The sequence below is a fragment of the Oncorhynchus tshawytscha genome, linkage group LG06 (assembly GCF_018296145.1).
Source record: "Oncorhynchus tshawytscha isolate Ot180627B linkage group LG06, Otsh_v2.0, whole genome shotgun sequence".
Classification (NCBI taxonomy): Eukaryota; Metazoa; Chordata; class Actinopteri; order Salmoniformes; family Salmonidae; genus Oncorhynchus; species Oncorhynchus tshawytscha.
Genome location: NC_056434.1, coordinates 46,130,279 through 46,143,690, shown reverse-complemented (window position 1 = coordinate 46,143,690; position 13,412 = coordinate 46,130,279). Strand labels below are relative to the sequence as shown.

Sequence of the window (13,412 nt, the reverse complement as noted above, 5' to 3'; positions counted from 1 at the left end):
GGCCTCGAATTGACAGAGAGAGAATGATGTCGCTGACACAACTGCTCCAGCGTTGCCCACTCCTCCTGTGGCGACTGGTTTGTCTGGAGAAAGGCCTCTCCAGCCATCCACAACGCACGCACGCACACACACACACACACACACACACACACACACACACACACACACACACACACACACACACACACACACACACACTGTGGTGAGGAGCCTTGGCAACTCCATGACATCCACAGCCTTTAACATGCAGATGAGCTTTTCCTGTTCCATTCAGTCAGCCCCTGGCCTTTTCTCTCCCCCCTGGCTGCCATGTTAGACACAGAGACACAGATTCCAGGCTGGGGCTGCCTCAGGACAAAACTCCATCACTTCACCAGTCAACTCCAGGGTCAAAACAAGCCTCTCTCTCCACACTCTCTCGACAAGTCTTGCAATTCATACAAAGCTCAATACGAATCCAGTGTTTCACTTTTCTTTATTTTTCCATCTCAATATTTTTCTGTTTCCTGTGTGGCAGCAGAGCAGTTCTCCAAATTAACAGTACCAACCAACATAAACCCACTTACTTCCTGGCTGAGAAACTAAGAGTTTCCAATAACGTTTTTTTTTCCCACAGTGATGTTAATTGAATTCAGACAGACTTTGTGTGGGCCTGCCAAATCATTGTGAACTTTGAGGCAATATCTCTGATCCATTACGAAGAGGCTAAAAAGAATCCACAGGGAACTGAGGCTTTTGCCCTCCATGGTGGCATTTTGATTCAGTCCTCGCTATAGAGTACTGACATGTATAGCTGGGAAGAGAGACCCTCATTTGTGCCTGGGAACAATACGAGGCTGAAAAAAATGGTTTCCATGGACAGGATCCTTTGATGCTAATGAGAGTTAGCTATTTATCACCAGAAACCAATGCTGGCACAAAGACTGCACTCAATGAGCTGTAGAAGGCCATAAGCAAACAAGAAAATCCTTTAATGCAGGAAAACTTAAATCTGTTTTACCTGATTTCTAACAGGACATCACAAAACACTCAAGACCACCTTTAGTCCACAAACAGAGACACATGCAAAGCTCTCCCTCGCCCTCCATTTGGAAAATCTGACCATAATTCTATCCTGATTCCTGGTTACAAGAAAAAACTAAAGCAGGAAGTACTAGTGACTCGCTCTATACTGAAGTGGTCAGATGACGCGGATGCTAAGCTACAGGGCTGTTTTGCTAGCACAGACTCAAATATGTTCTGGGATTCCTCCGATGGCATTGAGGAGTACACCACCTCAGTCACCGGCTTCATCAATAAGTGCATCGATGATGTCGTCCCCACAGTGACCGTACATACAGTGGGGGAGAACAAGTATTTGATACACTGCTGATTTTGCAGGTTTTCCTACTTACAAAGCATGTAGAGGTCTGTAATTTTTTATCATAGGTACACTTCAACTGTGAGAGAAGGAATCTAAAACAAAAATCCAGAAAATCACATTGTGTGATTTTTAAGTAATTAATTAGCATTTTATTGCATGACATAAGTATTTGATACATCAGAAAAGCCCAACTTAATATTTGGTACAGAAACCTTTGTTTGCAATTACAGAGATCATACGTTTCCTGTAGTTCTTGACCAGGTTTGCACACACTGCAGCAGGGATTTTGGCCCACTCCTCCATACAGACCTTCTCCAGATCCTTCAGGTTTTTGGGGCTGTCATTGGGCAATACGGACTTTCACCTCCCTCCAAAGATTTTCTATTGGGTTCAGGTCTGGAGACTAGCTAGGCCACTCCAGGACCTTGAGATGCTTCTTATGTAGCCACTCCTTAGTGTCCCTGGCTGTGTGCTTCGGGTCGGTGTCATGCTGGAAGACCCAGCCACGACCCATCTTCAATGCTCTTACTGAGGGAAGGAGGTTGTTGGCCAAGATCTCGCGATACATGGCCCCATCCATCCTCCCCTCAATACGGTGCAGTCGTCCTGTCTACTTTGCAGAAAAGCATCCCCAAAGAATTATGTTTCCACCTCCATGCTTCACGGTTGGGATGGTGGCCTTGGGGTTTTACTCATCCTTCTTCTTCCTCCAAACACGGCGAGTGGAGTTTAGACCAAAAAGCTCTATTTTTGTCTCATCAGACCACATGACCTTCTCCCATTGCTCCTCTGGTTCATCCAGATGGTCATTGGCAAACTTCAGACGGGACATGCGCTGGCTTGAGCAGGGGGACCTTGCGTGCGCTGCAGGATCTTAATCCATGACGGCCTAGTGTGTTACTAATGGTCTTCTTTGAGACTGTGGTCCCAGCTCTCTTCAGGTCATTGACCAGGTCCTGCCGTGTAGGTGAACTCATATTCTAATAATTGCGCCAACAGTTGTTGCCTTCTCACCAAGCTGCTTGCCTATTGTCATGTAGCCGATCCCAGCTTTGTGCAGGTCTACAATTTTATCCCTGATGTCCTTACACAGCTCTCTGGTCTTGGCCATTGTGGAGAGGTTGGAGTCTGTTTGATTGAGTGTGTGGACATGTGTCTTTTATACAGTTAACGAGTTCAAACAGATGCAGTTAATACAGGTAATGAGTGGAGAACAGGAGGGCTTCTTAAAGAAAAATTAACAGGTCTGTGAGAGCCGGAATTCTTACTGGTTGGTAGGTGATCAAATACTTATATCATGCAATAAAATGCAAATTAATTACTTAAAAATCATACAATATGATTTTCGTTTTAGATTCCGTCTCTCACAGTTGAAGTGTACCTATGATAAAAATTACAGACCTCTACATGTTTTGTAAGTAGGAAAACCTGCAAAATTGGCAGTGTATAAAATACTTGTTCTCCCCACTGTACATATCCCAACCAGAAGCCATGGATTACAGGCAACATCTGCACCGAGCTAAACGCTAGAGCTGCCACTTTCAAGGAGCGGGACACTAATCCGGACTCTTATAAGAAATCCTGCTATGCCCTCAGACAAACCATCAAACAGGCAAAGCATCAATACAGGACTAAGATTGAATCCTACTACACCGGCTCTGACGCTTGTCGGATGTGGCAGGGCTTGAAAAATATTACGGACTACAAAGGGAAACCCAGCCGCGAGCTGCCCAGTGACGTGAGCCTACCAGACAGGCTAAATGCCTTTTATGCTCGGCAAGCAACACTGAAGGATGCATGAGAGCATCAGCTGTTCCGGACAACTGTGTGATCACGCTCTCCGTAGCCAATGTGAGTATGACCTTTAAACAGGTCAACACTCACAAGGATGCAGAGCGAGATGGATTACCAGGATGTGTACTCAGAGCATGCTTGGACCAAGTAAAAAGTGTCTTCACCAGTGGAGGCTCCCCAGAGGAGGAAGGGAAGGACCATCCTCCTCAGTGAATTTCATAAAAATGGTAAAACATTGAAAAGTTATCCTTTCTAGATATACTATACTAAATATATTCACTTGTCACCAAATAACTGATTAAAACACACTGTTTTGCAACAGAGTGCTGTTGAGACTACTACAGTAGCCTCAGCAGCACTCTGTTGAGGCTAGCTTACATCATCCTCTTGGTACATTGACTTCAATACAAAACCTAGGTTGCTCTTGGTTCTCACCCCCTTTCATGGACCCCCACATTAATTATGACAACATATGCAGCTGGCTAGTTTAGTTACACCCGGCTCAAACAAAGGGATGCAATGCTAGCTAGTTGGCTATGACTATCCAACACAACATTAGAACTCTTCCAAGTCAAGGTAAGCTTTTGGCTTTTTTATTGCCACCAGGGCCCACCGGTGTAACTGCTCACTGACTGTACACTGTAACGTTACTGCATGATTGTAGCGGGTTTACTAACGCATTTGTTCTATTAGCTATGTTACTTTAGCTAATATGGGAACAACGATGTAGGCTGTGTGTAGCGGTTATGACATGGTTTGGCTTGGAAAGGTTTTTTCGCCTGGTCACATACAGCTGATGTGTTGTTCATTGAAGTCCACAAATGAAGGGAAAAGGTGAAAGGAGGAGAGTGCATAGAGGCGAGAAGGAATACAATGTGGCTGCTATGAAAGTGAACTGTGTTTATGCATGATCAGGGGTGAATTCATTCCGCCGATCCTGTTGAAAAACGTTTCTTAAACGGAAACAAATGAAACGGGGATAAAAATACCTGAATTTGTCCAATAGAAACTCTTGTTTGTAACTGCTGGACTAATTGATTACACCCTAGATAAGCTAGATGCAGGCAAGAGTGTGCAAGGCAGATTTAATGTGTCACTGTCTGTCCATGTGTCACTGTTTGTCATCTCAACATTTTCTCTCGACCTGTGTGCACCTACGTTGTAAACTTTCATTCACAGGCTAGGTTGTAGCATGATGGGTATAAGGAAAATGCAAGTATCATGTATTAGCCTAAACCTATCTATGCTACATTGAGCTGGGTGAATGGAATATGAATGACAGATATCCAACATGCTGTAATAGAAACAAGGCCATGCTCATGAAAAAAAATGGTCCTCCCTCATCTTAAACGGCACTGACCGCCACTGGTCTTCACTGACATTTTCAACCTCTACCTGACCGAGTCTGTAATACCTACATGGTTCAAGCAGACCACCATAGTCCCTGTGCCCAAGGAAGCGAAGGTAACCTGCCTAAATGACTACTACTATGTCTTTAGCCATGAAGTGCTTTGAAAAGCTGGTCATGGCTCACATCAACACCATCATCTCGGAAACCCTAGACCCACAACAATACGCATACCGCTCCAAAAGATTCACGGATGATGCAATCACAATTGCCCTCCACACTGCCCTTTCCCACCTGGACAAAAGGAACACTTATGTGAGAATGCTATTCATTGACTACAGCTCAGCGTTCAACACCATAGTGCCCTCAAAGCTCATCACTAAGCTAAGGACCCTGGGACTAAACTTCTCCCTCTACAACTAGATCCTGGACTTCCTGACGGGCCGCTCCCAGGTGGTAAGGGTAGGTAACAACACATCTGCCACGCTGATCCGCAACACGAGGGCCCCTCAGAGGTCCGCGCTTAGTCCCCTCTTGTATTCCTTGTTAACCCACGACTGCGTGGCCAAGCACGACTCCAACACCATTATTAAGTTTGCCGATGACGCAACAGTGGTAGGCCTGATCACCGACAACAACGAGACAGCCTATAGGGAGGAGGTCAGAGACCTGGCCATGTGGTGCCAGGACAACATCCTCTCCCTCAACGTGATCAAGACAAAGGAGCTGATCGTGGACTACAGGAAAAGAAGGGCTGAATACGCACCCATTCTCATCGACGGTGCTGTAGTGGAGCAGATCGAGAGTTTCAAGTACATTGGTGTCCACATCACCAAAACTATCATGGTCCAAACACACCAAGACAGTCGCGAAAATGGCACGACACTGCCTATTCCCTTTCAGGAGACTGAAAAGATTTGGCATGGATTCCCAGATACTCAAAAAGTTATACAGCTGCACCATCGAGAGCATCCTGACTGGTTGCATCACCGCCTGGTATGGCAACTGCTCAACCTCCGACCATAAGGCACTACAGAGGGTAGTGCGAACGGCTCAGTTTATCACTGGGGCCAAGCTTCCTGCCATCCAGGGCCTCTATACTAGACGGTGTCAGAGGAAGGCCCAAAAAACTGTCAAAGACTCGAGCCACCCAAGTCCTCGACTGTTCTCTCTGCTACCGCACAGCAAGCAGTACAGAAGTGCAAAGTCTAGGTCTAAAAGGCTCCTTAACAGCTTCTACCCCCAAGCCATAAGACTGCTGAACAATTAATCAAATGGCTACCCAGACTATTTGCATTGACCCCCCCCCCACACACACTTTACCCCCTACCTACATGTACCTATTACCTCAATTACCTCGACTAACCTGTACCCACGCACATTGACTCAGAACTGGTACCCCTTGTATGCAACATAGCCTCGTTATTGTTATTTTATTGTTACTTTTTTTATTTTCTTAAAATTGCATGGTTGGTTAAAAACTTCTTCGGGATCTGTGTCTCTTCCAAGGGACGGTTGAGCTAACGTAGGCTAATGTGATTAAGCATGAGGTTGTAAGTAACAAGAACATTTCCCAGGACATAGGGTGAAACAGTGAAATAATACCATGCTATTGTTTGAGGAGAGTTCAGTTTTGAACATAAAAGGTTATTAATAAACAAATTAGGCACATTTGGGCAGTCTTGGTACAACATTTTCAGTCTAAAACTTTGCACATACACTGCTGCCATCTAGTGGCCAAAATCTAAATTGCAGCTGGGCTGGAATAATACATTACGGCCTTTTCTTTTGCATTTCAAAGATGATGGTACAAAAAAATACAAAAGAACAGTTGTTTTTTTCTTTGTATTATTTTTTACCAGATCTATTTTGTGTTATTCTCCTACATTCCTTTCACATTTCCACAAACTTCAAAATGTTTCCTTTCAAATGGTACCAAGAATATGCATACAGGCAGTTCGATTTGGGCATGTCATTTTAGGTGAAAATTGAAAAAAGGGGCGAATCCTTAAGAGGTTTAAGGGCTCATAAAGTAAGCATTTCACAGTCGTATTCAGCGCATCAAATTTGATTTTGATTTGAATTTCGATTTTTGCCGTTCACAATACTCTCATCTTCTTAACTACAGTCTTTTACCGGAACCGTGAAAAAAAGACCAAAGAAAAACCGATACGGAAATTGAAGTCACGAAGAACAGTATGTAAATGCCCCGTTCCAATCTGCATGTGCAAGTGTAGGGAGAATCTCTTGAATAACTACTCAGCAAAAACAAAATGATGTCTAGTATGCTCGGAAAGCTGTGAGATTTAACCAGTGAACGGACATTGTGTGATGTACAGCGACACATGTACTCATACATCGTAGTGAGCCACTCTTACCTGTGAGGTCTGACAGGGAGTTGTGTGCTGATTTGCTGTAGGCTGCAGTCTCCCTGTGACACTCCAGTGACCCTGCTGCCTCCATCATCGTGTCTAATCCGGTCACATCTGGCTGAGACCTATAGGACATGACAGCAACAACAAAGACAGCGAGAGATGTCACAGAGCCCTCTCTCAGTCTACCTCTCTGTGCCTCTCTCTACCTCTGCGCTCCATCAGAAGTAAACAGTTGCCAGTGAGTATATGTAGTTCAGTCCTCTCCAATTAGTCATTTAATATCATCTTTAAGCTTTTACAGATCCTCGACAATCGGTAAAAAGGTTTGATATGTGGTATGTATAAAATGTTTGACATTGTGGTATATTCCTACTATCAAACTATGAAAGCTCAAATTCTGTACATCAAAGCGGGCGTAGTACCTGTACATGAATGGTGCAACAGTAGCAGTGTTGGGGTGGTTGTATTGCTGCTGAGGATGAGGTAGCTGAACACTGATGGTGTTGCTGGCTGTGGTAGCGACTGGGGGCACTCCGTTGGTGTGGTGATAGTGAGACCTCCCTTCAGAGGCGGCCAGGCTGGAGCAGGAGCTTCTGCTGTCCAGCTGGCCCTTGTGCACCGAGAGACCACCACCCCCACCGGCCCTCAAAGTGCGGGGCCTCTCTCCATCTCGACCAGAAGAGGTCTTCCCTGCCTTGGAACCTGGCTTTGGTATTCCACTGTGTGCTGCTGAGCCTGAGCTCTCCTTTGTGCCACTGCCAGCCTTGCCTCCTTTTGGGATGAAGCTAGTGATCTTGGCATTCCTCTTGGGCTCCGCTGCGTCTGAACCTTCTACCTCCTGCCTGGTGTTGTCCCTGCGTACCTCCTGCTCTGTGACTGACCCCAACTTGGAGCCTTCCTCCTGGGCCTTGTCTCTCTCCTTGAGCCTGGCCTTGTCTTTCTCCTCCCCAGTCTTCAGAGAGCTCTTCCTGGGGGTGAGGGCCCGGCTGAAAGTGCGCTGGGCAATGCCCTTCAGGGCCAGTTTGGGGCTGGTCGCCATGGAGCTGGGGGGCCGGGAGTTCCCATTCGCCTCTTCCAGGGGATCCACGCCGGTGGGGCGCACCTCCATCGTTTCCGTCTCCTTCCCCGTCGGACTGTCAGTCAGGACTCCAGCTGCCTTGGAGGTTCCTTTGGTGTTGAAAAGCTTGAGTTTCTCCAGCATGGACTTCTGGGCAATGACTTTAGGGGGGACCTCTAGGGGTGGGGCCACGGGCTGCCTGGTGGGAGGGTCCTGCTTGACGGACAGCATGGAGGAGGTGGCGCTGTGCTTGACGTTCAGGGACTTACTCCTCCAGGGCTTGCTGCTGTTGCCTGCATCGGGCTGGGGGATGGAGGAAGAAGAGCAACCATTTATGGGCCCTGGAGACAGACCATGTTCAGTCATGATGGGGGAGGCCATGGAGCTTCTCTCTGTGGAGATACACAAACAGAGGCAGGGAGAGATGAGGGAGGACAGAGTGCCTGCTGTAGATCGAGATCTCTCATTGAATAGTTATAGTTGGGATAAGGGATGAACCATCCCTGGCAAAGCCATCGATCACGTGACACCATTCATTCCAATGTGAAGACTCAGTAGCGCATTGAAGCCAAATGAAGTCGGTTAAGATGGCATCTCATGGAGACATAACATGCGCTGTTTGAGCTTCTCCAGGAAGTGACATTGCAGGCTAGCTCAGCACTGCCCCCTCTCATTGAGTAACTCCAGTTGAAGGCTGACTGGAGTACTGCAAGCTGCCATTAGAAACAACAATTATCTTCTTCTGTGTGCAATAAAAAAAAATATGGTTCAAGGACATAGATCTGATGTATTAGAAGCAATTATTTGGTACCATGATTGTCTTCTAAACATTGACCACGAAGATTGTAATTTTTCCATTCACTGTAATGGGGGATCCTGTTTTCTGCCTGCCTGCAGTACCAAGGTTGGCCTTGAACCTCTGTGACTTCAATGAGAGGCAGCAGTCGTTCTCCCCTGGGATGTCTGTCTGTCACTCACTCACTCACTCACTCACTCACTCACTCACTCACTCACTCACTCACTCACTCACTCACTCACTCACTCACTCACTCACTCACTCACACTGGTCTCCATGGCTACACTGGGCTTCACACAATACTTATCTAATGCAATACAAAATTATTACTCTGTGAATTACATGCTGAGTAAACACATACTCTTATCTACAATTTGGTATAAGAGTCATGAAATACACTCCAAAATTCGAAGTATTAATTGCAAACAGTTCTGATAAAAAAAATACGTATTTCTCAGTATGATTTAGAGTACCCCAGCGATCTTTAACATGCAGATATTTAATGATGAATTAGCTGGGAATTCTATTGTTATTAACATGCTTTAAGCATATCTGACCTACCTCTAAGTCCAGCAGTCTACATGGGCAACAACAAGCAGGGAAACTCGCTTCAGACGTTAATCCACTCTCAGTAAGCACACCTTCAGAGTAAACCCAGCCACATACCTGTCTTTTACCATGCCTGAGGGGAGGTAAACAAAAATGTACTGCCCCAGCTAGCAGACGTTTACATTTCAAACCAAAACATCAGCGGAGGGTTGTGTACAGTTTAGAGTGCAAAGCTATGCAGAATACCTGGGAGAGAGAGTCAATCATGAAAGCCTGTCTGTTCTTGCCAACTCAACACTGAACACCAGTGACCATATACAACTGTCACACACACACACACACACACACACACACACACACACACACACACACACACACACACACACACACACACACACACACACACACACACACACACACACACACACACACACACACACACACACACACACCTCACAAATAACGCTCTAACAATGTTGAGCTTTGTAACACATACATGCAGTAAATCGCACACATGCATAATTCACTTAGCTTATACACTGAGTGTACAAAACATTAAGAACAGCTGCTCTTTCCATGACATAGACTGACCAGGTGGATCCAGGTGAAAATGGTGATCCCTTATGGATGTCCCTTATTGATGTTAAATCCACTTCAATCCGTGTAGATAAAAAGGAGGAGACAGGATAAAGAAGGATTTTTAAGTCTTGAGACAATTGAGACATGGATTGTGCATGTGTGCCACTTAGAGGGTGAATGACAAAAGATTTAAGTGCCTTTGAAAGGGGTATGACAGTAGCTGACAACTGTGGGAAGCATTGGAGTCAACATGAACGCTCGCGACACCTTGTTAGAGTCCATGTCCCGACCAAATTGAGTCTGTTAATGAGGGCAAAAAGAGGAATGCAACTCAATAGTAGGAAGGTGTCCTTAATGTTTTTTTAACTCTCGGCGTATGTTGTTTTTAGACCTCAGAGGCATCAACGACTTGATTTGTTATCAGGCTCACTTGTTAAGCTCATAACCCTGGCTAGGAAGTAGCGTGTTTCAAGTGCAACATTTATCAGCAGTGTTTGCGCACCAGTCTCCAACAAAACGTACAACTCAACACCCCAATATCTTCCCCAACAAATGGATACCCAAGCAGGTGTCCTGGCCTCTATGTGTCCACCACTAGTGCTCTGGTTTACAGGTCAAATCACCAGAGACACTTGGCCAAAAGCACCCAACTCCCCGTTAGTTACACGATATACTCAGTAGCTTCAGACGCTCCGTACGGTATACTTCCCTGTGATGGTGTACTCACAGCATTCCCAGCCCGGCAGCTGCTCCAGGGTCTGACGGTCAAACGCAGTGTGAAACTGTTTTGCATTGGGAACCCTTTAACCATCATGAGTACTTCCTTTCACCTCAGTCACTCGCGGGTACATACAAGTGTTCTGTTCCACCGGGTGTAACTAGAAACACAACTGGACCTTTCACATCATATAGTGGGACAGAATTGAGGTGAACAAGATTTTTCCTTTGTGAATGTGGCGAATTCATTGTAGTCGTCATGTCTCCCATTCACCGCCTAAAGAAATGCATCTACGTTGCGCATGTTTAAGTGAGTTCGACAAAATATGCTCTGGTTCTTTATAGACACTGGTAGCTCAGTTGGCAGATGATGGTGCTTGCAACGCCAGGGTTGTGGGTTTGGTTCCCATGAGGCGCTTGTATGAAAATGTTGGCACTCACCCCTGTAAGTCGCTCTGTGCAAGAGCGTCTGCTAAATGATGTAGACAGTGAACGTTCCTTCACATGAATAAACACAAATAGAACACCATCTGGGATAATCATCCTGTTCTAGCAGAGAGGAACGATAGTGACTTTACTTCATCAAATCTCCTATTGACTCCACTACAATAAACATTTTGTAAAGCATAAGGACAGACAGACACATAAACAATCTACAGCCAAGCTCTAGCGTCTACTGTTTTCATTAGCATAATCCTATAACCCCCCAGTCTAAATTTGGCAACAAAAACAAATCTATTTACCCCCCCCTACTCACCCTCTCAGATGATCCTTGATTGACAGGTCAGGAATGACCGTGGTCATTGTCTAGTTCCAATCATGCTTCTATCCTCTCCCAGGAAGTGAACACTAACCATTTCTGATTCCCGTAACTCTCACTATGTCCTTTCCACCAGAGATCTACACTTAACAAGCTATGAGGCTCTCTCCCTCACCGCCTATCTTTTCCCCTCTCTACCCTTTCCTATCTGTTCATCTCTCGTTCACTCGCTATCCCACCCTCCCTGTCGCTATCCCACCCTCCCTGTCGCTATCCCACCCTCCCTGTCGCTATCCCACCCTCCCTGTCGCTATCCCTCCCTCTCTGTCGCTATCCCACCCTCCCTGTCGCTATCCCACCCTCCTGTCGCTCCCACCATCCCGCCCTCCCTGTCGCTCCCATCCCACCCTCCCCCTGTCGCTATCCCACCCTCCCTGTCGCTATCCCACCCTCCCTGTCGCTATCCCACCCTCCCTGTCGCTATCCCTCCCTCTCTGTCGCTATCCCACCCTCTCTGTCGCTATCCCACCCTCCCTGTCGCTATCCCACCCTCCCTGTCGTTCCCTATATCCCTCCCTCTCTGTCGCTATCCCACCCTCCCTGTCGCTATCCCACCCTCCCTGTCGTTCCCTATATCCCTCCCTCTCTGTCGCTATCCCACCCTCTCTGTCGCTATCCCACCCTCCCTGTCGCTATCCCACCCTCCCTGTCGTTCCCTATATCCCTCCCTCCCTGTCGCTATCCCACCCTCCCTGTCGTTCCCTATATCCCTCCCTCTCTGTCGCTATCCCACCCTCTCTGTCACTATCCCACCCTCCCTGTCGCTATCCCACCCTCCCTGTCGTTCCCTATATCCCTCCCTCTCTGTCGCTATCCCTCCCTCTCTATCGTTCCCTCTATCCCTCCCTCTCCTTACCACAAGTAAACTAATTAGGGCTCAATCAATGCACAGTGAATGTCTCATCAACACAGCAGCAGCAGCAGCTTACCACAGGCTGGCTTCAGTAGACCGTAGACTGGGTTATCCAGGCCCCGGCCCAGCCAGAGCGCTAACTCCCACTGTCACGCCGCTCTGCTCGGCTCTGCTCTCACTAACATACATCACAGTACTTGGGGAGTACCGCCTGACTGGCTTCATACCACCGAGGACTCAATCTGTCAATCTAGGACTTAGTCGTACAGTGAGTATACATTATGGGATGTATAATTCTACGTCAAACAAGGCCATCTTTTCATACAGATTTATTTACACCACTACGATTGTAAAACCATGGTGTGATGTGACGTCCACCACACTATAATCCAACACAGAGGCAGGACTAAACAGTAAATATAGGCTTCAGAAAGGAGAGGAAGTGACACATTTGTTATGTCAAATGTAGCACTTTGCAATACTCAAATAGAGGATAAGAGGTGGCAAGCCAGCTGAAATGATAGGTGCCGAAATAGCTCTTTACTTCACAAACAGAAATGGCAACGGCTTAAAGGTTATCTGTGAAGCATTACAAATAAAACCTAAACCTAAGACCTAATGTAAAAAGACACCGAAATAAATCATATCTTTCATTTCGTGTAACATTTTACCTCGAACGATCCACAGGGGAGCCTGTATGCCACAAGGTCAGCTTGAGTGGCACCCGTGTTGTTAAATCATTACCTGCTCCTCTTAAGAGCAGAGGAAATGTAAAGGCAGAAACCACGTTTACATAGGTCATCTATCTATGTGTGTGTGTGTGTGTTTAGGATCACTGTCTATGCGGTTAGCTATTTATGTGTGTGTGTGTGTGTATATGTGTGTGTGTGTGTGTTCCGGCTTGGGGAAACCATGCCTTCTCACCTCCCTGTGGTCCAGTCTGTTAATGTACCTCTAATGGTGCGACTGTTGACAGTTCAGTCACACGGTAGTGGATAAATGGTTCTCTCCCAGCAGACAGCTGTTTCCCACAACATTCTTCTAAGGAAGAGGTCTTTAACTCGCAGCACGACTCTAGCTACATACAACCAGCTAACAGCACACAACTAATAGACTGTACGATAGACAAGATTGCTACCAATCCAGATGTGTTTAGATATT

General features: G+C 46.3%; 1 protein-coding gene across 9 annotated transcripts in view; it reads right to left on the bottom strand.

The window, feature by feature from the left end:
- Positions 1-13,412, bottom strand: part of LOC112252617 (neuron navigator 2-like) — a 107,872-nt gene that overhangs the window by 78,912 nt on the left and 15,548 nt on the right. For 8 of the 9 annotated variants that reach the window (XM_042323307.1, XM_042323313.1, XM_042323308.1 and 5 more), the window contains 2 exons: positions 7,303-8,329; positions 6,884-7,002 (listed from right to left, as the gene is read on the bottom strand). In XM_042323307.1, coding sequence (XP_042179241.1) covers positions 6,884-7,002; positions 7,303-8,329 — 1,146 coding nt within the window. Of the gene's footprint in view, positions 89-6,883; positions 7,003-7,302; positions 8,330-13,412 lie in introns of those variants that run through there. The other variant, XM_042323315.1, reaches the window with a different exon arrangement.